Here is a 27,373-nt window from a genome sequence, read left to right as displayed (position 1 = left end):
TCCTGATGGCACTCGAGATTAGGGGGATCATTGACGTAAACGAGATAGATCCTGGGATGGATATCTACACCCACCTATACACCGTTCTCGCTTCATCGTTCGTTCCGCGTGATATGTCGCCAGTCGTTTTGGCACATGGCACACAAGAACGTACGCCTACGACTACGATGAACGACCTGTACTAACTTTCCAACCAAGATCTGATCTATATCACAAACGAGCCGAATTGCAACCTCACTTTATCTTACTTTATCTTCATCTCTCTAGTTACGAGCCTTTTTTTTATACTTTATGTTTCTACCGGCACTTATAAGTAATAGCTTCTTAAAACTCAAATAATATCCATTAAATACTTAGATGTGTAATGTAATACTCTTACTTATCAATTGAATCGGCTCATTTCTTTTGATTTTTATCAACAAATAAGAATTACACAATAAGGAATATGTGTTAATAAAATATCATCATTTTTATATATACTCAATTTTAGAGAGAAAATATTCAATGGAATGTAAAATTGTCGTCACTTAAAATTTTCTTATCCTTTCCAATGCGTTTATTCAATTCAATTCGATCTATATTTTGGTTTTGTTTTTTTTTTTTTTAAATTATTTTCCTTCTTAGTTTATTTTTAAAACCTAGTCAGTGAACAGGCAAAAAATTGCTAAAGCTCTTGAAAGACGTATTATATCGTAAACTTGTTTTCACGTCACACGCGATTTACACAGAGATATATGTATGTATAGGTTTTTGAATCACTTGCCGTTACTTTTAAACTCAAACAGTATCAACCCTCACGTCGAATCTTTAGTGGGCGAGGTCTTTCAGTTATATTGAGAATATATGATACTATATAATAATAATAATAATATGTATACTTAATATAATATAAGTGCATGAAGGATAGAAGGAAATAACGAGTGATTATACAATGTCACCGCACCCTGACAAACGCATCCATCATCTATAAAATGTCGATTATTCAAATAAGTTTCAAACAATAATAATAAAAAAAGTATTAAAATAATTGAAAAAAGTTATAGTAAATTTTAAAAAAATTTTAAATGAAGTTATGAAATAAAGTCGATATAAAAAATGTGGAATATTTTATAAATTTATGGGATTAAGATATCATCTGTGATAAAATAAAAAAATTACGCGATTATAAAAAGGGCGGAAAAAAAATTCATAGTGCATTCCCGCTATGGATTATGAATGAATCGATGTCATAGAATTGCTGACAAGTCATACAGCAGTGCCGTAAGCTAGATACATATATTGAACAATGGGGCATGTAATATTTCGATATCTCTTCTTTGTACAATGTATATGAACTCTTGAAAAGCTACAAATTTCCTGTGAACCCAGAAGCATTTTTATATTTTTTAATATTTCATTGTTATCCTCATTTTTTTTTAATATATCCTAAAAAGTAAATATCCGAAATTTTCATTAACTACATATAAGTATGTTTTATATATATATGTTATATTTTGTTGGTTTATAATAGTTGATTTTCATTCTCGTCTCCAAGCCACTCTATTAAGCAACACAGGAAAATGCACTCAGCTGGAAATTATATTTCCCCAGAGACTTTGATGATATATATATATATATATATATATATAGATACATATATATTGTGAAAAATCTACGTAAATATAGTATCGGAAAATCTAAGAAGATAAGAACATAATAAACCAACAAAATAATAAATATAATAACGAAAGACTCTACACGAAAAACTTTTTTTAGACAGCGACAAAATAAAGTTTGCAAAATCGAATTTTTTTCCGAAAGTACACAAGACGAGATTTATATGTATTATGTATCCATATTTTATATTCCTTCTTTGCAATGTCTCAGTAAAATAAAAATCTACTGAAAATCTTCGAATGAGAGTCAAAGTTCACCGTATCTGCATACACGGAAATATTATTTCTACAGTATTATATATTTTAAACTCGATTGCTCATTTTATTCATGTATGTAAATGTTAATATATGTATATATCCGTGTATTATAAATCGTTTTCAGTAGTATGAAATATCTTTAGTCAGACTACTTAATTTTTCAATAATTAATCATTTATTTTATAATAAGTAATAATTATTAACAAATAATTGAATTAAATTTTGGACTCGAACCACTAATCTTTTACTAACAGAGCGTCTATTCTGGTTAAGCAACTTAAAATTAAATTACTAGTCGGTCCTAAAGTTCAAATTTAATTTTGGTACCAAGACTTTGGAACCTTGGGGCTCTGAAAATCTACTGGCGTTTTAGTATTTCCAGTTAGAAAATTTTTTTATCTCGAATTACTTAAAAATAATATCAGAAATAATGAAATTAAAGCATTTTAAAAAAAAATGTTTCAAAATTTTGAGTTTTTACACTTGTCCACTACTTCCTAAATAAATTTTTATTCATTAGTAAATTTATAAATCACAAATAACATGTGAATTAAAGTATGTAGCCGCAGATAAATTTCTAATTCAAATAAATTAAAAAAATTTGTATTGCCGGCAATAATTTTGGCGATATTTAAAAAAAAAGTAGAGTGTATAACGTTGTTAAGAGAATGTATTCTGCGATGATTGTGCTTATGCAACTTAATGCAATTAAACAAATTGTAATTCTGATGTAGTAGGCAAAGGACCAGGCACAAGAAGAGGGAGTAAACTAATAGCGATGCAAGTACATTCACCATTTAGAGGGACCCAACGTTGTTGGGTGGCCTAATCGGATTTCACCACGTTCTACGACCCAAATACACACGATAGCCATACAACTACACTATATACACTTACAGCGAATTCCAGGCAAACAATAACACCCCATTGGCGATAACGAACGACCACACTGGGAGCAATGCATCGTCGGCGATGCACATGATAATGGTGATTGAACATGCCACCAGTCGATTAATTGTTTAATATTCCGCAGTCTCCATTATTTTCAATTACATTATTACATATCTAATCATTCTCCTTACTTTTTATCTATACATCAATAACCTAATCACCTTGAACAAGAAAATTTAATTTATCACAGAGTAAACTATAGGCGGAAAATATTTTTTTATATTGAGTGGTAGAAATTTGTACTCTCTTTGTTTTTTATTTGTGTAAATTAAGTTTTATTTTTATTTTTAAAATGTTGCATTGGTTTTCTCTTCATTTTTCATCGACTTGGCTCAACGCATGAATGACTCAAACGAATATCAACTCCATCGTTGATTGGAATAAAAAAAACTGTACTACTAAAAAAAATAAGAATAATAATAATTTATAAGAGCAAAGCGAAAAATACATTGGAAGAATTCGTACTTGATTTAATGCATTTTTAAATTATTTTCTTGTAAACTATACAGTTATTTATATTTATAAAATTTATAATTGGATATTTAAAAACTTTCTATTGTTTATAAATTTTTGCAATATTTATTAACAAAGCAAGTAAATAAATAAATATTAAATAGTTAAAATATATATAGGTAACAGCATTTGCCACTTTTCACAACTATAATCCCACTCGTTCGAAATACAAAGCCGGTTTAAAGTTCTTTCCCAAGTAAGTCTCTAGATGAAATACGAAGAGCAAAATAAAATAGAAGAAAGTTAAGTAAAAAAAAAAAATAATACATACAAGTTTAAGAAGAAAGGATAGAAGAGAAATGTATAACAAATGAAAATGCAAAGTATATACCTTAACATTGACTAAAGTTTCTTGCCTTCTGTCTTCTCATTCAACACTCAAGGCTGTTGCGGACAGAATATACTCGCCAAGCGCAATCTTGGGTCAAATATAAAGCCCGCACCCAGCGTAAGGAGAAAACCGCACAGAATTCATCTGCAGAGATATTCTTGCAAGCTTTTATTTAAAAAAAAAAAATAAAAACTAAAAGCGAGACCAAAAGTATAAAAAAAGTAGGCTGATTAAAATCCTCATCTTTGACTTTTCGTCATTAAAATAATGCGCACGATAGATTAAAAAAGGTCTACTGCATGTTATAATTAGACGCGGGTCAATATGTCAATATGTACTGACAATTACGATAGTAACAGAGTATTGTATTGACAGTGGTTGATAATTCATGGGCAATTATGTAAATGTTGTAGTTTATAATTTTAAAATATATTGGAGCGATTGTCGAGTGGATAAAAAAAGAGGCGAAGAAAGAGACTCATATGGGCAATTATTCAATAATCTGGTACGCTCGATCTGTGCATAGACACAAGTAATAAAGCTCGACCCGGTTCGTGACCAGTGTAATGCAGCCGTTTGGTTTAGTTGCTCGAGATGTCTACATTGAGTAATAAGAGTGCTTGTTAGTTGTCAATCTAATCGTAATACGATCTAAAAAAAATATATAAATATAAATAAATAAGATATCTAAAGACTTAAAAGCAATGGATGAAAAACGGACGTTTGATTTACTGGATTGTGTTGTTTTTGCACTTATGTTAGGAGTGTCTGCGTTTGTCGGTATTTATCATGCTTACAAAGCACGTAACAACCCTGACGCAGTAAGGGAGTATCTGATAGGCGGACAAAAAATGTCCATTTTCCCCATCAGTATGTCTTTGATAGCTAGGTAAACATTTATTTTTTGTTTAAAGAAATGGGACTTAAGTGGCATTTACACTACTGATTTTTTTTTCTGTATATGCCAGTTACATATCGGGGATCGCTTTGCTGGGACTTCCGGCAGAAATGTACGTTTACGGAACGCAGTATTGGTCGGTTATAATTGCTGACGCATTTGTTTCGTTAACGATGGCGATAATATACCTGCCAGTTTTCTATGGTCTTCAGATCACGTCGTCTTATGAGGTTGTCTTACACTGGTATCGCAGAAGTTAATGATACTAAAGTCAGCTGAGGTCTAATAATTTTTGGATTTTTTTTAAAACGATAAATTATAAAAAAAAAAATATTTTGAAAAATTGCACATGTAGTTTTTAAAATTTTCTACATGTGCATATTTTTATTTTTTTAATTTTTTTAATTCATTTGGTGAAAAAAAAATCCCAAAATTTCTAATTGTCTGCTAATTTCAGGATCGTCAGAAGTTAACAGACAATCAAACATTTTCAGATTTTTTTTTCACCAAATGAATTAAAAAAATAAAAAAAAAAAAAAAATATGGACATGTAGAAAATTTTAAAAACTACATGTGCAATTTTTCAAAATATTTTTTTTTTGTAATCTACCGTTTTAAAAAAAATCAAAAAATTATCAGACGTCGGCTAACTTCAGTATTATTTTATACTGACATAAAATACTCATGTATAAATATTTAAATGAAGTTAAATTATAAATTTTAAATTATTTCAGTATCTGGAGTTGAGATTCAACAACTACGTCCGTCTGCTGGGGTCAATAATATTCATTATTAAAATGGTGAGACAATTATTAGTAGGCTACAAAAATTATTTTAAAGAGTATTGACGAAAAATTAAACATTTTAAATATAAATAAAGTTAACAAAAAAAAAAAAAAAAGAGCTTTTACAAGAAATTTACAAATGTCACATTCATCTTCATAATGAAACGGCCCCTCACATCCGTATAAAAATGAGGTCAACGTACAAAATCACTTATGTCTTCATTGTCTTCCGTCAAGATCATTGTCGTGCCGTGGCCATCATCCAATTGATAACATTAAAACAAAGTGTGCGAGACAACAAATATTAAAACAAGTAGTTGTAACAGTAGTAGTAGTAGATGTAACAGTAGCAGTAACAGTAGCAGACACTACACTACTCCCTTATTCTTGATATGTGTAATGATTTGACGTTGATAAGCCAATAATTGGCATTTGCAATTGCAGCTACTTTACATACCGCTAGTAGTGTACGTCCCGGCGCTAGCATTCAACCAAGTCACTGGAATAAATGTACACATTGTCGCACCACTTGTCTGCGCTGTTTGTATCTTTTACACGACACTGGTGAGTGATGTTTTATATTTTATATTTGACTAGATGTACGGAAGTACGCATTCAATTCATTAACGAAGACTGCATATATATATTAATGGCTAAAATAAAATAATTTATCAGGGAGGATTAAAGGCTGTCGTATGGACGGATACCATTCAAACGATTGTTATGTTTGGAGGAGTTATTATTGTTGCCGTTCTTGGAACAATAAGAGTCGGCGGGTTCGCTGAAGTTTGGAGAAGAAATTTCATCACCGGAAGAATCGAGTTTTTTAAGTAATTACCGACTTTGGTAGATTGAAAAATGAAAAAAATTAATTGAATTAAAAATAAAAAGAAAATTGAAAATTTAATGAGGTATTACCGCAGTCTTAACGTCCTTTTAGAAAACAACTAGCCGGCAATTCCGACCGGTATTAAATTTATAGCAGGCATTTTTCTCCTCTTGGCCCCAAGTCCGTTAAACTTCCGGTACATTGCTGATATTTTTAATTTTGAAATGTCATTTTATACAGAAATACCGGAAAATTTTTGTGATAAAATTTACTATATGGTCATTCATTACTGCAATAATTATTTTTAACCCGATAGTCGAACCACTCAGCCGAGTTACTTGAATTAATGAGGGTTTAATTATTGTATGTTTGACAAATTATGAAATGTCACGTGCACGTAGTAAAGATAAATCATTAAATCTTCAATTTCTAATTAAAAATAATAATTAAAAATTTCCTTGACGCTCTTAATTGATTTACAATTGACAGCATGGACCCAAACCCGACAGTGCGACATACTTTTTGGACTGTCGTTGTCGGAAACTACTTGAACTGGCTCGCCACCTGCTCAGTCAACCAGGCTATGGTTCAACGGTGTCTCGCGATGCCGACTTTGAAGAAATCCAATATGTCAGTTTTTTTTATTAAAAACTTTTCTTCTTACACTCAACTTTACCGCTCACTATTCATTTTAAACTCAAAGAAAATAAAATAACGCTGATATTTTTTTATCTTTTTCATCTTCAGCACTATTATGATTATGGCTGTTGGAATAATCAGTATTGTCTCATTGAGTTGTTACACTGGTATTCTTATTTACGCTGCTTTCTATGATTGCGATCCGGTCATCACAAAAGTAAGTCAAGAAAAAAAATTAAAAAAAAAAAAAAAAAAAAAAAAAAAATGTAAAAAAAAGTTTTTAATCCATGTAACTTTTGATTGAAAACGATTTATAGCTTTTTTCATCGTCAGCATCCAATTCATTTTATTCATTTCCACAGCCATTGAATTTGAATTGAATTTTATTTATTTTTTATCTAATCTTTAAGCGGACATTAAGTTGCTTTTTTTTTGTAATGAAATTTAATCGAGTTTTTTAAAAGTCAAACAAATTTTTTCTTGAACTAATTATTTGTTTATTTAATAGCAAATTAATAAAGCAGACCAGCTACTGCCATTTTATGTGATGGAAATAGCCCAGTCGATTCCGGGATTACCGGGACTTTTTGTCTCTGGTGTATTCAGCGCAGCTTTAAGGTATATTGACTCGCATGAAATACTACACTTTAGCTATTTATTACAAGCACTATTTGATGATAAGCCTATAAATATATGTACAGCAATAAATTAGTATGTACAGTAATAGCTTTTTAGAAAATTAAAAAACGTTATTGATTATTTAATTTTTGAACTCACAATTTTTCAATTTAAAATTGATGTTCGATATTTAAATACTCATTTCAAAAAATTAATTCATATTATTTTTTTATCTTTCATCTCTTAGTAAATTTTTAAAGGCTGTAACTATATAAAATTATTTTCAAAATTCAAATTTTTAATATTTTTCTGTAATAAAAAAAAAAATTTTGATATCTGACCTACACAAATTTATAGATAAAATGAATTTTTTTACAGTACTCTATCTGTATTAAAAAAAAAAAAAAAACTACCCTTCATTTCAATAATTTCGCCTCGAGTTTTTTTATCTCATTTACTTTTTTTTAATTTTTTAAATTTATTCCCGCGTAATTAAATCATAAAACAAACAGAACTTTGAAAAATGATCATAATTCATAAAGAAAAAATTAAGCTCTTTCCAACTTGCAGCCGAAACTTTAAGCTTCTGAATGCGACCACAGATTTGTGTTATAATTTGTTCTAGTGTCTTGCAAATAATAAAATTAAATATAAAATACTTCTTTTTTTATTAATAACTTTTCCAAAGAAATTTCGACATTTAAATATGTAAGTAAAAGCACCTTAAGAGACTTTAAGTTTGAAAATAACTTTTTATTTCGATACGATTTCAACCAAAGTTACAGTCTTTGAATTTGAATAATTTTCCTCAGATAAAAAATTTCAATTTATTTTAGCGAATACATTATTAGCAAAGTAATTTAATATTCATGAATTATTAATTTGTAATAAAAAAAACAATATTATTAATAATAGTACTATGTCAACGGGATTGAACTCAATGTCTGGTGTCATTTATGAGGATATGATTAAACCACTGATGAAGAAGCCATTGTCCCAGGTGGCAGCCAGTCGGGTTATGAAGTTAATGGTTATATTAATTGGGATTATTTGTGTAGCTTTAGTATTTCTTGTTGAAAAACTCAGTGGATTAATTCAGGTATGATTTATATTAAATAAAATAAATTATTTTACTGTAAAAAATTTATGGAGTAAATACGGATTACATAAATAAACTTGGATAATATTTGTTACAGGCGGGTAAAAGTTTATCAGGAATAACAGCAGGACCATTACTTGGTATTTTTACCCTCGGAATGTTTTTCCCTTGTGCTAATTCAACGGTAATATATATAATATAACACATACATATGCATTTAAATTAAAAATAAATTATGCAATTTCTTCCGTCAATATCTTCTTCACTCTACTGTTCAAATAAATCAAATTAAAGTGTGATTAAACATTTAAGAGCTTGTTCTAATCGATAATGATTTATTTGATACAAAGAGAGTGAAGTTAAGAATAAAAAAAAATGATTAAAGTAAAATAAATTCAGTTCCGAGGAAATTTGAATTTGATTGAAATGTAAATTGGTAATTTCTGAAACAGGGCGCACTGGTAGGAGCTTTAGTTAGTCTACATTTTGTAGCTTGGATCTCGTTAGGTACTCAAGCAGCACTTTCCAATGGTATTATTAAGATTCCGAAAAAACCAGTCTCCATTGAAGGATGCTCGGAAATTTTACAACACGCTGCTGCTAATGCAACATTAATTAAGGACACTATTAAGTAAAGTGTACCTTTTTTGCATTATTTTTTAATTAACAAAAAAAAAACACATTTTTTTCTCATCAATGGAAAATTTGCTTTTTCAGCCAGCCTTTTTTCCTCTACCAAATGTCGTATCTCTGGTACACGTGGGTTGGATTTTTAACGGCAATCATTATTGGATTATTTGTCTCATGGCTTACCGGTCTTAATAAATATAAGAGTGAAGATAAAAAGCTATATACACCGGTTATACATTGTCTTTTATCTTCAAAGACGTCAAAGAAAACGGTAAATCAATTATTATATATATTTTTTTTTTAAATTCTTTTCGATTGACCTAAAAAGAAGTGTAATATTACTTTATTTTCAGAATGTAATGAACCTTGAAGCAACTCAATGTACGTCATTTAGTTAATAAAATAAAATAAATATATAGTACAATTTAAAAAAAGTTTTTTGTCAAATATTTGTTACTTTTTGACGTCAAGGATGATCATCAAAAGAACAAGTTGTATATATAATTAAGACGCGAAAGTAAATATATAATATATATAGACATTTATATGTATATGTATATGTATATAAATGGAAATATGTAATGGAAGTTATGTTAGTTATATATGTAGTACAGAGAGTAACTAAACGAAAAGTTTCTTCAATTCCCTCGACCCATGTATATCTTTTACATTCAACACTCAGAGATATATAAAGCCGAGTATATTCACGCTGTACTATGTAATCTCCGGTCAAATGAAAATATGAAGCTGGAAGTAAATGCGCTAAGCTAAGTACCGTATGTCACAGCACCGCAGAATGGAAATTAGTTTCCATAAAAGGAAAAAAAATTATTATAGAATAAAAATATGAGAAATGGAGATAAATATTTTAATTTTTGAATTTTAAAAAAAAATTTTCTCATTCATCTGTATGATTATTAATGCATGAATTGAAATAATTATGATTTAATATGACGAATAAAATTTCAGAGTAAAATTGTTGGTTACATTAAGCAATTATTCAATTGCGCTGTCCCGCAACTTTGCACACTTGACGCGAACTTCCATTTTATCATTTATTTCATATTTTATAAAGTTTGTAGTCATCAAGTTTTGTATTTACCATTTATTATTTATACTTTGAAGTTTATTTGATAGCTATCGAGTGTTTGAATTTAATACGAAATAAAAATGAGTTTAGAAGTCACTGAAATAACATTCAGCTCAATTGATTACTGGGTATTTGGTTTAATGCTCGGAGTATCTGCGACTGTTGGTATATATCACGCGTACAGAGGCCGTAAAAATCCGGATGCCGTAAAAGAATATCTTGCGGGTGGACAAAATATGTCCATTTTTCCCGTCAGTATGTCTTTGATAGCCAGGTAATTTTAATAATAAAACTAAAGTATCGAAAATTGTTTTTTACTGAAAATTTTTAGTTTAAAAGTTATAAATATCTAGTTGGATTTCTGGTACGTCGTTACTTGGGTTCACGGAAGAAATATATGTTTACGGTACGCAGATATTGACATCACTTATCCCGGAAGTTCTGATATGTTTAACTTTGATAAAAGTTTTTTTGCCGGTTTTCTATCATCTGCAGATCTCCTCTTCATACCAAGTAAATAAAATATCAATTAATTGTTATTTATTTGGTGTTTGTTATTTTTATTGACTGAGGGAACGGAAAAAAATATATAAATGCCCCGAGAAATAAGTAAAATAAATTGTATTATTTTAGTATTTAGAACATCGGTTCAATCGTTACGTCCGACTTCTGGGTTCTTCGATATTTATTATCGATATGGTAAAAGTAATTTGAATTAAGTAGTTAATTATTATTATTGTTATTATTATTATAATAAATAATTAATTTTAGCTTTTTGCAATACCGATAATAATTTATGTCCCGTCAACGTCATTAAGTCAAGTGACTGGAATAAATCTTTATCTGGTAACACCAATAGTCTGCTTTGTTTGTATTTTCTATACAACGTTGGTAAGTAAAATAAAAAGGGTTAAATTTGAATAAAGCCATTATTCAATTGCGAATAACGAGAAGTAAGGGTGACGTTGAAAAATTGTTTGCTTCAGGGAGGATTGAAAGCAGTCGTTTGGACAGACACTATTCAAACCCTCGTAATGTTTTCTGGTATGATTATTGTTTGTATTTTGGGAACTTATCAAGTGGGTGGGGTTGCTCAAGTTTGGGAAAGAAACGACAAGTCGGAAAGAATCGAATTTTTCAAGTAATTTAATTTATGTATGATTTTTTTTTTACTTTGTTATTTGTCAATAATAAGTTGCTTTATTTTGCAAGTATGGATTTGGACCCGACAATAAGACATACTTTTTGGAGTATTGTTATTGGGAGTTATTTACATGGTGTTGCTGGTAGTAGTGTCAGTCAGATAACAGTTCAACGATATCTTGCGATATCTGATTTAAAAAAGGCTAATATGTAAGTTCTTTAGATTTTTTTCAGTGCCAGGATGTAATTTACAATTCTATTTTTTTATTTTATTTAATTCCGAGCATGGTATAGTACAGTATAAAAAATTAGCGGAATAAGCAGCGGATGACTGTTTGTTTATTTAGTCCCTTCGCAGTAAAAATCACTCCGAAAGGGGCTTTAATTTAATATTGAAAATCTGCTTTGGAATTCGCTCCTAAAAGATGTGTATTTTAATAATAAATCTCCGAGTTTAAATAAATACAGGCTTAAATAAAATCCAGATTAAAAATATTAATAAACAAATTAAATATTAAAAAAATTTTTTTTGAAATTCAATTTTACCTCAGAATTCAATTTGCTCTGACAATAATACATTTACTATTATTTGTTGCAGTCGTAAATACAATTTATAATGGAAACACGAAATTATTTGTTATTGCAGCCAATAGATTCGTTGCTGCAAGTAAATCTATTTTGTAACAATGAAATCATTCGTTGTCCCGTCTTTCCCAAGAATAACAAAACTTTTATGTTCCGTTTGTTTGTTTATAATTTATAAACTACTTAACTTCGAAACTATACAAAGCTCACAATAATAAACTAAATTTATTTTCTTAATCCGCGAATGTGTAGATACGCTTACGATAAAAAAAAAAAAAACATTTTTAATCACCGGAAAAAGTATAAACGCGGAATTACATCCTTGCCAAGTAAATACAAAAAATAAGTCATAGTTAATTAAACAATAATTTATAAAATTACTTTATTTAGAACAATAATTATTATGTCAATCGGGATAGTGAGTGTCGATCTTATAACATTTTACATGGGATTAGTTACTTATGCATCTTTTTATGATTGCGACCCAATAACAACTCAAGTCAGTGAAAACATTTGAATAATTTATTAAAAAATAAAATGAAAATTAATCGATAGATTTTTTTAAATTAGCAAATCCATAAAGCAGATCAATTATTACCATTTTTTGTGATGAAAATTGGCAAATCAATTTCAGGATTACCGGGGATATTTATTGCAAGTATTTTTAGTGCAGCTCTAAGGTAATTATTTTTATTCATACTTTCATTTACTTAAGTTTAATTAAAATTTCCAATCAATGGCAGCTATAAATAAATAAATTCATATTAATATTTAATTCAAACTAAATTAATAAAAAATATTTTGTTTATATAATATGACGTGCGACTTTGTGTAGCAATAAACGATCGATATGTCATCAAAGGGACTTTCCGCTATTAAAAAAATTACAACCCGTAATAACATTGACTCTGTAAACTGTAAACTTTAATAACAATGCCCGCCGATAAATATAAATACTTCAAAGGAGTACTTCAAATTAAAATAACAGCCCATCCATTAATTAATAGAGCAAAAAAAAGTTGAAATTAAAATTAAATAAAAATTTATTGTCGCAAATAAAAAACATACTATAATATTTATTACAGTACCATGTCAACGGGATTAAATTGTATGTCGGGATTAATTTACGAAGATATTATTAAGCCACTGCTAAAAAAACCATTGTCAGCAATTGCTGCAAGTCGACTGATGCGAGCTTTGGTCGTTATCATCGGCCTTACATGCATGGGATTTGTTTTTCTTGTTGAAAAACTCAATAGTATTTTTCAAGTAATAATTTATTTCATTACTAATAATAAAAATTATTATTTTTTTAATTACTATAATTTTTTAGACTGCGCGTAGCTTAACATCCATAACCAGTGGTCCGATTCTGGGAGTTTTTACACTAGGAATGTTTTTTCCATATGCGAATTCGATTGTAAGTGAGATATCTAATAAAATAACTATTTGAAATATATATAAATAAATGTAACTAATGGAATAAAAATTGAAAGGGTGCATTAACGGGTGCGATAACAAGTTTAAGTTTCATGGCATGGATATCGTTCAGTTCCCAAGCATTGATATCAACTGGAGCTATTGATTTTATTAAAAAACCTGTTTCAATACAAGGATGTCCAGAGTCTTTACTAAATAATATCACCCGTATATCCCACGTAAATAATTCATTTAGGTAAATAAATTACCAATTTGTATACAATATTAATCACTGGAGGTATTGAATATTTAATATTCCAAAAGTGCTTTTAATTCAAGTATTTTCATAAATATAACAGATGTTTAAATTATTGACACTGAAATTTTGGCACAGATTATTCATTTTGATTACTAATATTTAATTGATTTTGAGAAATCTATATCCTACTATTGCTGCTAAATGGAAAATATTGAAATAAAAAGCCCAGATATACACGCGTCTATAACTAATTCCAAAATGCAATCAATAAGGAATTAGATTTATTATTTTTCAATTATCGGTTTTCGGAAACCTATGAATAAAAAAATTTGATTTATTACTTTTAATTGACGACCAATCAACTTTACACCATCCACATATTTTTAAATATTTGAATATTAAAAACTGTAAAAATATTTATAAATTCAATGAAATTAATTGAGTAATTAAATAAAGTGAACAATTAAAAAAGTAATTAATTGAAACGTTAACCTTTTTATAGTTTGAATCGATGGTTATTTCATTTTTACACCTCGAGCGCGAAAAGTTTAATGACCTCTATTTTCTAAAAATTTTTTAAATTTATATAAATTGATTTCTACAAATATTATAATTGAAATGAGATTTTATTTTATATTCATCAATTAATAAAAAAATTTTTGAAATTAAAAGCACGAGGATTTTTTGAACTCGCGTAAAAATTAAATTAAATTTTGAAAATATATTTACAGTAACATAAATTTTTCCAGCCAGGAATCTTTCATTCTATTCCGAATTTCGTACCTCTGGTACACATGGATAGGATTTTTGTCGACCATTATCATCGGACTCATTGTTTCAGGATTTACGGGGGCAAATAAATGTAAATATGAAGAGAAAAAACTCTATACACCTGTAATACATTGGCTATTGTTTCCAAATAAAAAAACAAAAACGGTATTATTATTTATTATTTTATATTTTCATCACATATTACATTTATTTATTTTATTTTTTTAAATTTTAGAATGACAAAGAGCTCGATAACACGAAAGAAATTAATGCATAGCCAATTATTTCAATATATTTTATTATTTAATACTAAAATATGAAATTTAAAAAGTATATTAAAAATAAAATTGTCCAATAGCTGTACAAATATAAGTATTTGTTCTTATTTAATAATTAAAAATATATCGATTATATATAATATTGAATTATTTAAAACAGTTGATATACAACAAGTTACAGTCACAATTGGAATATCAAAATATATTATTATTGATATTCAAATATCAATTAATTTATTTATTTAAATTGACATAAGACTAAATAATTGAGGCAGTGAGCAAACTCAAAGTTTATTATACAGCCGACACTTTAAATAACTACATTAAAATTTAATAAATCTCTCATAGATTTTATCAACTATTTACAGTTGAGTTGTGGGCATTTTTACGGTGCTACGAATAGAGTTCAATCAACGAAAAAAAAAAAACAATCTACCGGAAATAAATTTAAAGTAAACTGAAAATTTGTGTCCAATTGTTTTTTTTTTTTTTTTTTTTTTTTTTTTCTATTTCACTTTGCAAATTATTCAACAATTTTTTTTCAAGTTAATCAGTCGATTTCACACAAATTTTGAATATTTTTTCACGAAAAAAAATTACTGTTAGAAAGAAAATATATATATTTTTTATTTATTCAAAATAAACTTTTCTCAATTGAAAATATACTTAATAATTTTCAAATGTTAAATAAATTTTATCAAAAAAAAATTTATTTCCTTTAAAAATTGTTCGATAAATTTTATTGATTATTTTTTAAATAAAAAAAAATAAATTTTTTTAAAAATAAATCCTATAGGTGATAAAACTGAAACTGTTAATTAGTAGTTTTTTTAAATTCGATGAGAGATTAAATTATTACTTTATAAGAAACTTAAAAATTATTTATTTTAAAAAATAAAACACTTTTAAGACTTTTCATTTACTTTTACTTGGAATCAAACACAAAAATGTAAAAAATATTCTTAATTACAAGTCTTTATAAATTTAACTCATTCTATATTTCTTTTTTTTTTCAATTATCCTTTTTATTTATAATTATAAAAGTTATATATAATTATATTTTTCTATACATTGTAGATGAAAATGAAATTAACTACTCAATAGCTAAATAAGCTTGTACTTCAATATTCATAATAATAATAATAATTATTATTATTTATAATTAATAATTAATGCAATTTATAAAACTAAACGAAGCAATAGTCACCAACAAATGCTTCAAATAAATTTATTTACAGATTTTTTTATTAAATGGAACACGCTGCACTTATTTTATAATTACTTGGCTATATCGTTCAAAACGTCATATCACACATAATGTAATTTTTTTTCATTTACATTATAAATTAATTAAAGAATAAATTTAACTGTGTGATACAACAATTATAGACAAGCTCAATAAGAAAATTAAAATAAAATTAATACATTATTTACTACCCCAGAAAAAAGTAAAATAAAAAAAAAAAAATAAGAAATTTAAAATCATGCGAGCAAAATTATAAATACAAAGCTACACTTTTTATTCAATAGAACGTTTAATTGAACGAACTGCTGTATTTTTTTAACATTTTATATTTTTTCTTTCTTTTTAATCATATGAACTCTATTTGCTCGTTTATATTTATCGAATACATTTAACTTTAATAAAAATTTAAAAAGTACTTTCGGCTATTTTTCTTTTTACAAGTTTTAGTCCTTCAGTTGATAAATTTAAAAATAAAATTTATAGTTTATCATTATTACTATACTACTTGATATCATTATTGTTATATAATTATTATTATTTATCAAAAATTATCGTATAAACTATGATGTAAGAGGTGACATACCAATTGTCCTAGGATCTGGTTGTCCAGGTTGAGTGGGTCCAGTTTGTGAAGGTGGACCGGCTTCTAAATTTTTAAGCAATTGGTTTAACCAGTGTTTTGTTGATTTATCTTCTTGTAGACAAGTTGCGAATGTATTGTCACGTAATTGATCAGGTAGGCATTGACGTAACGCCAAGAGTGCTCTAAAAACAGATATTTATTTTAAATAAATAAATTCATTCATTTAATCATCAATATATACGAATATAATTTATTATTTTAAAATTTGAAATTTTTTTCAAAACAATTTAAGATATTTTTTAAATTCTTAGAGATTTGCATAATTTTATCTGATATTTTTACGGTTTAAATTGTTCTTTGAAATACATGGTGTAAATTTTACTATCAATTATGAAAGATTGCGGATGACAATGATGAGATTACAAAGCGGGAAAAAGAATAGTGAAAAAATTACAGTTTCAAGTATCAGAAAAGTCCATCTACGTCTCCGTAAAAATTACATTATCACTGAGACGTAGTAATTATTACAGTTTTATAGAACAGAAATTATCAAATATTTTCAGCTGAGTTTTTTTCGGAAACTGTAATTTTTCCACTGCTCTCTTTTCCCTAAACTTGGGCATATTTTATCTTGATTGTGTTACTGATTCCTCAATCAGGGATGAACGTAACTCAAAACTCATAGTCATCAAAGTTAAAAATAGAACTAAATTACCTAGGATTGTCAGAAAGTCTCAAATAACATCTGACAACATGCTTGAGTAGTCTCGCAGACGGATCTTTAGCTAATGAAAGCACCATTTTACCCAAAATCATAGCGACGTGACTAAATCTATCATAAGTTTGACAGATGTAAGACAGGCCGCTGTCATCTAGGAGTATTTTCTGTAAAATAAACGTGGCAACAGTTTTACTTAATTCAGATCCGCTCTCCATTATTCTCAAGCACAGAGGAATTATTTCAGTGGTCAGTAAAAACGTTATGACTTCTTGTTCATCAGTTTTTACAAGTGCGCCGATTACACCCAAACTGGTCAGTCGCAAGTATTCAAATGGACGTGTTTTGCTGACGGTGTGTAAGAATGGGTATAGAAATAAAGGTACATGTGCCTAGAGTAATTAAAAAACATTACAATTAGTATTCTTATTATCAAATTGATCAAATGATGAATTTCTTACATTTAAATAAATACTCCAGTGTTATAATTGATGACTAAGTAATAAAATAATTATAATTACCTGTAAAAATGCAGAACGTGTTTCAGGATGACTAGCAACACATTGTAATAATGCTAGTGCATTACAAACTCTATTACTCTGATGTGCAGTAAGCGTTGCTGGATTTATTGCCGGGTAAATATTTATTATTTCTTGTAATAAAGACGCAGCTGTGCCAAAGGAATGCCAAAGCATCGGTGCTAAATCTGGCACGACTTCACGTTTCTTACTTAATTCGAGCAACGCATTTTGACGTGTCTCTGGATTTGATAATTCGATAATCCATGTATAAACTTTTTCACGATCAACACTAGTTTGCATGGTTGCTGGACTCTGTTGTGAGCTCATATCTGTCTCAGTATTTATTTCAAATAAATACAATACAACACTTTTTATTGAGCACTTTTAATTAATTATGATATGATATGTATATATATTATTAATGTCCAATGTCTGTGGGTTAAATTTAATCACATTCTCAGTTATCATAACCTTGAAATGTCGGTATTTAGTTATAAAATCACGTTAATTTGATTATTAAATTTTGTTAAATAACAACTCACTTACACGACACACAACAATTAATATAATTTTAAGTTAAGTCATAAGTTATGAATATGTGACTTAATAGATGGGATAATTGTGATATATTTTTTTATTTTACTCTTAAGATGACCAGCGAAAGTTCGTGGTCAGATTACAGGTTCCTGTCTTATCGAGTAAATTTTCGAATTCGTGGGTAAGCCGAAATGGCGGCAAGTGGCGCGAAAATTTTTAAATGGCAGCCATTAAAACGGACGTTTGGAAAATCGTCAAACAAACGTCTGATTAAAAATAAATCAATTTTATTTAAATATTATAGTAATTTTGTAAAATTTGCTATAAAGTCAGGATATCAAATCATTTTTTAATTTTTTCTATGGTATTTGTTGATAAAAATTTTTTGAACGCAGACTACTGTAATGTAAAATATTAAAATTTATTAACAAACCTCGGCGAAGAAATAATGTGCAGAAGGGTATCCAATTAATCTGCTATCAAACATCACTTGACTGCTATTTCTTCACCGATACTGGAAGATTCAGGAACATGAAGATCTGCTGTTGTAATCTCGTCGTTGAAACTGGTCACTAAACACTTCACTTCAACACCATCACATTTATAAAATAAAAATTACTAAACTTAAATTACTTTTAAAAAAAGAATTAAATCACTTTTTAAACTGATCTATTTCAAAAACTTGCGCACAAACACTTCGCTTTAAATTCACTAAAACACATAACACTGCATTCTACTCAGAAAATGTCATTCGAAATCATTAGAATTGAATAATACTAATTTTTTAAATTATGAATAATTTTAAACTGTATTTTTTAAAATGAGTGTAAATGTAACAGACATGAGATAGTTTATAAAGTTTGAATAAAAAAATAAATAAATAAAAATAATGAAATTTTAAAAAATGAACGTACTGATTTTTTATTGGTCTAAATACGAATTTTTTTTAATGGTACTAAAGTGAGCCAAATTTTCAAAATTTCCTATATGTGCATATTTTCATTTTTAAATTAAATTTTTGAGAAAAAAAATCCGAAAATTTGAATTGTCTTCTAACTTCAGAATCATATTTTTTAATTTTTATTCTATTCTACTTGTATTTTATTTAATTATTCGAAAATTCAAAAGATTCCCACTTATCCGCAATATTCACACTCAGTTTTTTAAATAAAAGAATTACTCAACCAAGAATCCAATAAATAACTTTTTAAACTGACCCGATTGGAACGAACACTTCCACAAACTGCCACTTAAACCAACGCGCACTGAAATAATTATTTTCAAACTAAAAACTAATTTTCCGATTAATGTCTACACTTATTCGCATTGTTTAATGTCATTCACTAATTTATATAAATTATTTTAAATAATTAGACTAAAAAACACTTGAACTGATATATTTTATCTAAAAGCTCGCGAGTATCAGGATTAAGATACTGACGCCATGTTGTTATTTAGGTCTCACCTCATCGACCGCTGAATCGATACTGCGTTTTATCATCGACTAAAATCTCGATCTGAGTAAACTCATCCAATAATAATTTACCGTTCCATCACAACAAATTTAAACACAATACCTAGTATCAAATAATTATTTTACAGTTTTTAAAAAAATAACACTCAGTAAATTAACTTTTTTTTCGCTCTAAAAAAATTTGAAATTATAACCTCCGAAATTATTCAAAATCTGAATGATTCAAATAATTAAACTAGATCTCCTTTACACTAAAACTTGTACATACATCACTATATTTAGTTAATTATACACAAATATTCATATATTTGAATAAAACTTTCGCTTTTATTTAAAATTATTCATTAAAAAAAACTTGGCGCCAAACAGCCACGACTACACAGTTTATGAATTTAAAAGTAATGCCACCATTGCGAATTTTAGCAATTAAAGTAGACGTTAGACTTTTATTTACTCAAGAGTTATTGCGTCTATATAAATTATATAGTCAATGACAATTATTCTGGTTATGTACAATTATATCTACATCTGTGTTATGAGAGACTAAAAAATACGTAAACTGTGTGATTATATATGAGATAGTTTTTATATACAAATAAAAATATTTTAACATTATTTATATTTTGTATATAAAGACAAGTTTATTAATATTATTATTATTATATTGATAGTAAAAATAAATTAGCAATAAGTTAATAATAATAAATAAAAATGGGTGTGCCGAAGTTTGCAAGATATATTTGTGAAAGATATCCATGTATTATTGAATTACTAAATGAATATCAGGTAAAATAAATCATATTAAATATCCATACGGCAAATTTCCTCAAGATTTCCTTGAATAAATTTATTTATTATTTACAAATAAGTGATGATTATAATTGTGATGGTAAATGATAATATATATATGTTAACATATTTTAATTGTGTTTTTGTTAAACAGATTCCAGAGTTTGATAATCTCTATTTGGACATGAACGGCATAATCCATTGCTGTTCACATCCGAATGATGCTGATGCACATTTCCGCATCACCGAGGAAACAATATTTAAAAATATATTTCACTATGTTGAAATATTGTTCCGCACTATTAAACCACAAAAACTATTTTTTATGGCTGTCGATGGAGTTGCGCCACGTGCTAAAATAAACCAACAACGCGGCAGACGTTTTCGCGCTGCCAAAGAAGCTGAGCTTGTTGAAGCGCGTGCACGAGCCAAAGGAGAAAAAATACCTGAGGAATCACGTTTTGATTCAAATTGTATTACTCCTGGTACACTATTTATGGCCAAATTGACACAACAGTTGAAATATTTTGTTACTTATAAAATATCAACTGACAAATTGTGGCAGAAGTGTAAAATTATTCTTAGTGGCCCTGAGGTAATTCAAATTTAATTTTATTTCATATTTGAATTTAATGTAAAGAATATTTTATTTAGAGGTGATAAAAAAAATCAAAACTTAATTTTAATTTTTTTTATTTTTCAGGTTCCCGGTGAAGGTGAACACAAAATAATGGACTACATAAGATACATGAAATCACAACCTGATTATAGTCCAAATACGCGTCATTGCCTCTATGGATTGGACGCAGATTTAATAATGCTAAGTCTGTGTACTCACGAGCCACATTTTGCAGTATTACGCGAAGAAGTTAAGTACGGAAAAAATGTACAAAAATGCATTATACCTGAAAAAACAAAATTTTGCCTGCTCCATATCTCACTGCTCCGCGAATATATGGAGCACGAGTTCGAATCCCTTAAAGACAAACTAAAATTTCCATTTGATCTTGAAAAAATAATTGACGACTGGATACTGATGGGTTTTTTAGTCGGCAACGACTTCATTCCCCACCTGCCTAATTTGCATATTGCAAATGGAGCACTGCCAGTTTTATGTCAAGCGTACAAAGAAATTTTACCATCCCTAGATGGCTACATAAACGAAGCCGGTAATTTAAACTTAGAACGTTTCGAAAAATTTATGGAGCAACTCGCGCATATCGACGTCGACCACTTTGCCGAGACGCTCGCAGATCTCAAGTACTTCGAAGGAAAAACCGGCAGACGCCCAAACGAAAACGAGAGGACGAGTTACCGCAAGTCAAAAGACTCGCCCGAACAGTTGGACTCGCCCGTAAAGACAACGATGAACAAAGAATTAAGTGCGTTGATTCAAGCTACTGATGAAATATTGCTAGGACATTCAGACGAAGAAGAATTAATTGACACAGATTCAGACAATGAGATGTACAATCTTGAATTTTTACAGCATAAGCGTGACTACTACATGAACAAATTTGACTATGAGTCTGTTAATGCTGACGTGATGCGGTCACAAGCAGAAGCCTATGTAACAGCAATCCAATGGAACTTGCACTACTACTACGATGGTTGTTGCAGCTGGTCCTGGTATTATCCCCATCACTATGCTCCGTACATTTCTGATATAAAAGGGTTCAAAGATTTTAAATTAAGTTTCGATTTGGGAAAACCATTTTTACCCTTCCAACAATTATTGGCCGTGCTACCGGCAGCTAGTCGTGGACTGTTGCCTGAGGCTTATCAGGGTTTATTAACAGAAGAGGAGTCACCAATAATAGAATACTATCCATTGGAATTCCGTACTGATTTAAATGAAAAGAAGCAGGAGTGGGAGGCTATCGTACTGATCCCATTCATCAACGAAAAGAAACTCATCGAGGCTATGAGTCAGTACAACCATTTACTGACACCCGAGGAAGTAAAACGTAATCGGCATGGCCCAATGAGTATCATTACTTATACCGAGGAAAACTTGGGCTCAGTTAAAGCTCCTGATTACTTTCCCACTATCGAGAGTCACGCGTTGATAGAAACAATGGATCCTAAAGAAATTATCGTGCCAAATGATAAATTAGTCAAAGGGCTGTGTCCAGGTGTCAAGTTACATGTATATTTCTCAGGGTTTCCTACGATGCAGCACATCCAGCATACAGTTAATCTAGAAAAGGCTAAAGTTAAAGTATTTGAACAGCCCTCGCGAGGCGAAAATATGATTATAACCGTATCGCCGAAAGAGGCGCCGACAATTGAAAAAATATCCAGTGAAATATTAGGTAAGACAATTTACATAAAATGGCCACATCTAGTAGAAGCTCTAGTCGTCGGAGTGTCAACTATTGACGGCAAGTTTACTCTGATAAACATAAATCGTCCTTACGGGATGGACAATTTAAACCGTGAGTTTTTCAAAGATTCTTCAAAGAGCCAGTGGAACTCGGAGGCTAAAAGTGTTGCGCTGTCTTACAGATCACGATTTGGAATAGACATTGGCAAGACGACAATGATTATACACGCGTGCCCTATCTCCGGACGTAGATACATACTATCTAATCAAGGTCGGCTTTCATTAGAAAAAGAATGGTCTAACTATCCGTTTTGTTACGCTTATCAGACAACTGTACGTGATATTGAAGTAGAAGAGGAAGGTTTCATTACTCATAAAAATATCAGTGATATCTACGTACCCAAGAGCATCTGTTTTATGCTTGGACACCCGCACTATGGGGCTATGGGGGAAGTTATTCCGCCGGGTATCAATCCCAAGACCGGACGCGTTAAGGTCGCGATGAAGTTTTCACCTGAACCAGAGTTCAAAGAGCTCAAGGAGGAGCAGAATCAACTGCGTATGCAGTACATGCATGGCAGCATCGCTGCACAGAGACTGGGTATCAGTAGTCATTTATTGAGTCGTATTACTGGATCTATTTTTGTGTTGCCTGAACGGACTGCTGATCACTCGTCATCAGAACGCAAACAGCAGAATATTGGACTGAACTTAAAGTTCAATAAGAAGAACGAGGAACTCCCAGGATATACGAAGAAAGTTGATGGCCAATGGCTATATAGCTCCAAGTCTATTGGATTAATACGCAGCTACATGGAAAAATATCCACTGTTGTTTGTATATCTGGCCGGCAATGCTAGCAATGATATGTACAACGAAGACGAGGTGTTTGCTAACAGCGACGAGCTCGCGGATGTTGTCAAGTGGCTAAAGGAACAGCCATTCCGAAGTGTTGACGCTAGGAACTGTGATGAAGAAGGTCTCGATCCGGAAATTGTTACTAAATTACAGCAACAAGTTGATAAATACGTCGAGGAAAAAGGAAATGTTTCAAAGACTGTGTTGATGCAGGTTAAGCCCCACTTGCTCTTTAAACCGGAATTGAGTGCCGGTAATATCCCGCCGGACCCTTCAGCTCGAACCCAAATCTTTGACAGAGTAATTGCTGTGAAAAATGACTCATCTGTACCGCTCGGTTACAAGGGAACTGTTGTCGGTATCCAAGGAACTGATGAAGCTGAAAAAACTTATGATGTTTTATTTGATAAACCTTTTATTGGTAACATTTCATTTACTGGAGGAGCAACTTCTCGCCGTTATAAATTACTGACCGCTGAATTTATAAATATTAGCCATGGCATACGTGCGGAGCAGGATATCACGGGTGTGGGCATGATATCTGAGAAAATAAATCGTAAAAAACAACAGCAGCCGAGATCTGAAGCCTCGGGTACCAGTAACAGTAACAACAATGCTAAGTCTAGTGCATTTGCATCCTTTAATAAGTTTGACAATTTCTTGCCGTTGTTCTGTAAGAATCAGTCACAGTCTCAAGCGCCGCAACAGCAGATACGAGTGATGAAGAAAAATGAGCCACTGAACTTATCTAATTCATCTGCAAATAATAATGATAATAAAAATACTAGTGGCAGTAATAATATTAAAGGCAATCAACCTTCGGCTCCAAATCAAAACCCAACTACACAAAAACCTACACTGCCTCCTACCAGTAGTCAATCTTCATCTACTCCAGCTACTCCACAGGCTAATAATGTCAATGAAAAGGCCACCGAATTCCAAATGCTGTGGAATGAATTACAGAAACCAACGGTAATTAATTTATTAAATAAATATAAAAAATATCACCAAAATATAATTGTCTACTAAAATAATTAATCTAATATTTTAGTTGAGTGGACCTAATGTACAAAAGACAATGAACTTCTCGATGGTACGGCCACCAGCACCAGTGGTCAATTCGGTAAAATATTTAATATCAATACTTATTGTTGTCCAGTGTTGTCTACTGGGGAATAATTGTCTCTGGTCTATGTCAAGCCCAAGCTTATAAAAAAAAAATCGTTTAACTTTGCTAATTAGTTATTAAATAAATTCGCATGTTGATTAAAAAAAAAAATAAGTAATTGTAACCAAACTAACAATATTATTATACAACAGCCTCAAGACCCGAGTGCTTTTCTCAAAGCAGTATTGAAAATATCTGACGACAAGCCAAACAACGTCAACCCACCGTCTTCTGCACCGGCTGCAGTGAATGCAAACGTAAAACCCTTTGTATTTCCACCAACGCCACCAGTACCACCATCAGCTCCACCTCTGGTCCAACAAATGTTCGATGTATGTCTATTACTTTTGGGTTTAATGATTTAGTAAAACTATAATTCATTAATTGTACCGCATGCATTAATATTATTAATCGTCGCATGATTTATTGATAAATTTTAATTTATTTATATAAAAGTAAGAATTAATTTTTAAAAATATTTAATTAATAAATTAAAATAAATTGTTACAGCATGCAAGACAAACAAATAATCGAAAAGAGAATGTATCCTACTGCACACTTCTACTGAATCATTGTCAGATGATGAGAATCGGACAGCCTCATTATCTTTATATAAATGAAAAAAATCTTGTAAGAGCTCAAGTTGTTATGTCAGACCTGCGAAGTTATTACGGCGACTTGTGCTCAGATCCTAAGCTGGCTGCTGAAAATGTGTCGATGAAAGTGTACAAAGAATTGACTATGGACAAAATAATGAAACCTCAACACTTCTTTGATCTGCGGCCACCAAACGCTTGGACAACTCAACCACCGAATATGCAACAAAATATACCGCCGCCTATGCAGTCTCCGATGATGTCCGGTATGAATATACCGAACATCCAGCCACCTCAAAATATTAATTTGCAGTCAATGATGTCACCTCGGTCATTCCCGGACCCAAGAAAGCCACACATAAGACCACCTACAAGTTGGAACCCAATGTCACCTCAAGGCCCGGCTCCTTTTACCCAGATGCCACCGATGCCGCCAATGCCATCGATGCATTTGAATCCACAAGTGCGTCCGATGCATCAAGCCACCCAGGGACCGGGTATTCAGAGCCATCTTCAGCCTGGACCTCCCATGCCTGGACCTACCGGGCCACCAGCCTCAGCGGAAAATAAACCAGAGGTAATAAAACAAAGCACCCCGTTCGTGCCACTGCAGGCGCAAAAGAAAAACAAGCAACGCAAGCAGAAAGAAACTGCAGAGGACAACAAAGACAAAGACTTGACATCCAAGACTGTGAAGACGAAAACAATGACTAATTCTCCAAAGCCTATTAAAACTGATGCCAAGCCTGTCAATAAGTCTACTAATGAACAAGTGGGAGTGGTCAAAGACAATCCTCAAGCACAAAAAGTACACAGAGTTCCGCGGCAAAGAAAGTCGCGTATTGCTGCTAATTTTGGACCAGGAACCACAGCAGCTAATGGAAATAATGCACAATAATTGATTGCAGAATCACGTTGATTAATACGATTAACAATTATTAAATTATACACTTATTTAATGAGTGGTACTTTTTTTTAAAAAAACTATTTTGTAACAGCATTATTGTGTACAAAATGTACAGATACTGAGGCGTGCATATATATTTTTTAATAAGTACGTCGCATTATTTCTTAATCAATCAATATTTTTAAGTTTTTTTTCTTTTTTAACGTTCATTTAAACAGCTATATATTTTTTTAATTATAAATTATAACAATTATGAATTAAAAACTTACATGTAGTTAAAACGTTTGGATTTGATATTAAATACAATCGACTCTGAAGCTGATGAAATTCAGTCCAAAATGTAAAATAATATTCATGGCTTCATTTTTAAAATAATAAATCTTTTTTTTCTACTGTAATTAACCATCAATGATAATTGATATAATTATAATAAACTTATATTAATCATCGTGTCTATTATCATAACTGTCATTTATTGTCATCGTACAAAAATAGTTTTATGCAACTAAATCTAAGAGTTATTATGATAATGATAATAATAATAATTAATGTGAAATTACAGTAATTAGAATCGAGTACTTGATATTGTTTCATTTATCCCATAGATAAAAATATATGAATAATTGAATATCAATTTTAATTTGCATTGATATATGCAAGATAAATTTTTTAAAATTAAAGTCGAACATGACGATAAATATTTCTGTAAATTAAATGCTGGTTAAAAAAAAAAAATCTGAAAAACGGTTGACCCTACAGGAAAACTCCTAAACTTCCAGTTGTGTTCGGAATTAGGGAACTGAGTCTAGATTATCTGTAGAATTTTTTAGACGAAGATCCGGTTCAAAATTAAGGTGTCTCTTGGATGCTTGGTGCCCTCGGGAGTATCAGACAAGTCT

General features: G+C 30.1%; 3 protein-coding genes across 4 annotated transcripts; 2 read left to right on the top strand and 1 right to left on the bottom strand.

Annotated features, from left to right (window-relative positions):
* Nucleotides 1-4,306: 4,306 nt before the first annotated feature.
* LOC103571307 (sodium-coupled monocarboxylate transporter 1-like) lies at nt 4,307-15,231 on the top strand. Its single transcript, XM_053740841.1, has 26 exons — nt 4,307-4,597; nt 4,677-4,836; nt 5,341-5,406; nt 5,836-5,955; nt 6,067-6,221; nt 6,710-6,850; nt 6,968-7,076; nt 7,368-7,477; nt 8,393-8,576; nt 8,674-8,760; nt 9,029-9,207; nt 9,294-9,477; nt 10,176-10,188; nt 10,387-10,570; nt 10,650-10,809; nt 10,930-10,995; nt 11,068-11,187; nt 11,283-11,437; nt 11,509-11,649; nt 12,415-12,523; nt 12,595-12,704; nt 13,110-13,293; nt 13,358-13,444; nt 13,521-13,699; nt 14,452-14,638; nt 14,709-15,231. The coding sequence occupies exons 1-26, from the start codon at nt 4,413-4,415 to the stop codon at nt 14,748-14,750; spliced, it is 3,417 nt and encodes a 1,138-aa protein (XP_053596816.1). The 5' UTR covers nt 4,307-4,412; the 3' UTR covers nt 14,751-15,231.
* A 247-nt stretch (nt 15,232-15,478) lies between these two features.
* Nucleotides 15,479-18,488, bottom strand: LOC103571247 (CCR4-NOT transcription complex subunit 9). The gene is made up of 3 exons (XM_008549344.2): nt 17,820-18,488; nt 17,296-17,690; nt 15,479-16,762 (listed from the first exon to the last, which is right to left on the bottom strand). Exons 1-3 carry the CDS (start codon nt 18,144-18,146, stop codon nt 16,558-16,560), a joined length of 927 nt encoding a protein of 308 aa, XP_008547566.1. The 5' UTR covers nt 18,147-18,488; the 3' UTR covers nt 15,479-16,557.
* A 1,859-nt stretch (nt 18,489-20,347) lies between these two features.
* On the top strand, nt 20,348-27,028 carry LOC103571248 (5'-3' exoribonuclease 1). Of its 2 annotated transcripts, XM_008549345.3 has the most exons (6): nt 20,348-20,616; nt 20,774-21,214; nt 21,323-24,775; nt 24,855-24,926; nt 25,124-25,303; nt 25,482-27,028. In XM_008549345.3, the coding sequence occupies exons 1-6, from the start codon at nt 20,542-20,544 to the stop codon at nt 26,463-26,465; spliced, it is 5,205 nt and encodes a 1,734-aa protein (XP_008547567.1). In that variant the 5' UTR covers nt 20,348-20,541; the 3' UTR covers nt 26,466-27,028. The 2 variants fall into 2 exon arrangements, with proteins under 2 accessions (XP_008547567.1, XP_008547568.1); XM_008549346.3 differs by lacking the exon at nt 25,124-25,303.
* Nucleotides 27,029-27,373: the final 345 nt, after the last annotated feature.

The sequence above is a fragment of the Microplitis demolitor genome, chromosome 1 (assembly GCF_026212275.2).
Source record: "Microplitis demolitor isolate Queensland-Clemson2020A chromosome 1, iyMicDemo2.1a, whole genome shotgun sequence".
In the NCBI taxonomy this organism is placed as follows: Eukaryota; Metazoa; Arthropoda; class Insecta; order Hymenoptera; family Braconidae; genus Microplitis; species Microplitis demolitor.
This window is presented reverse-complemented; position numbering and strand designations above follow the sequence as displayed.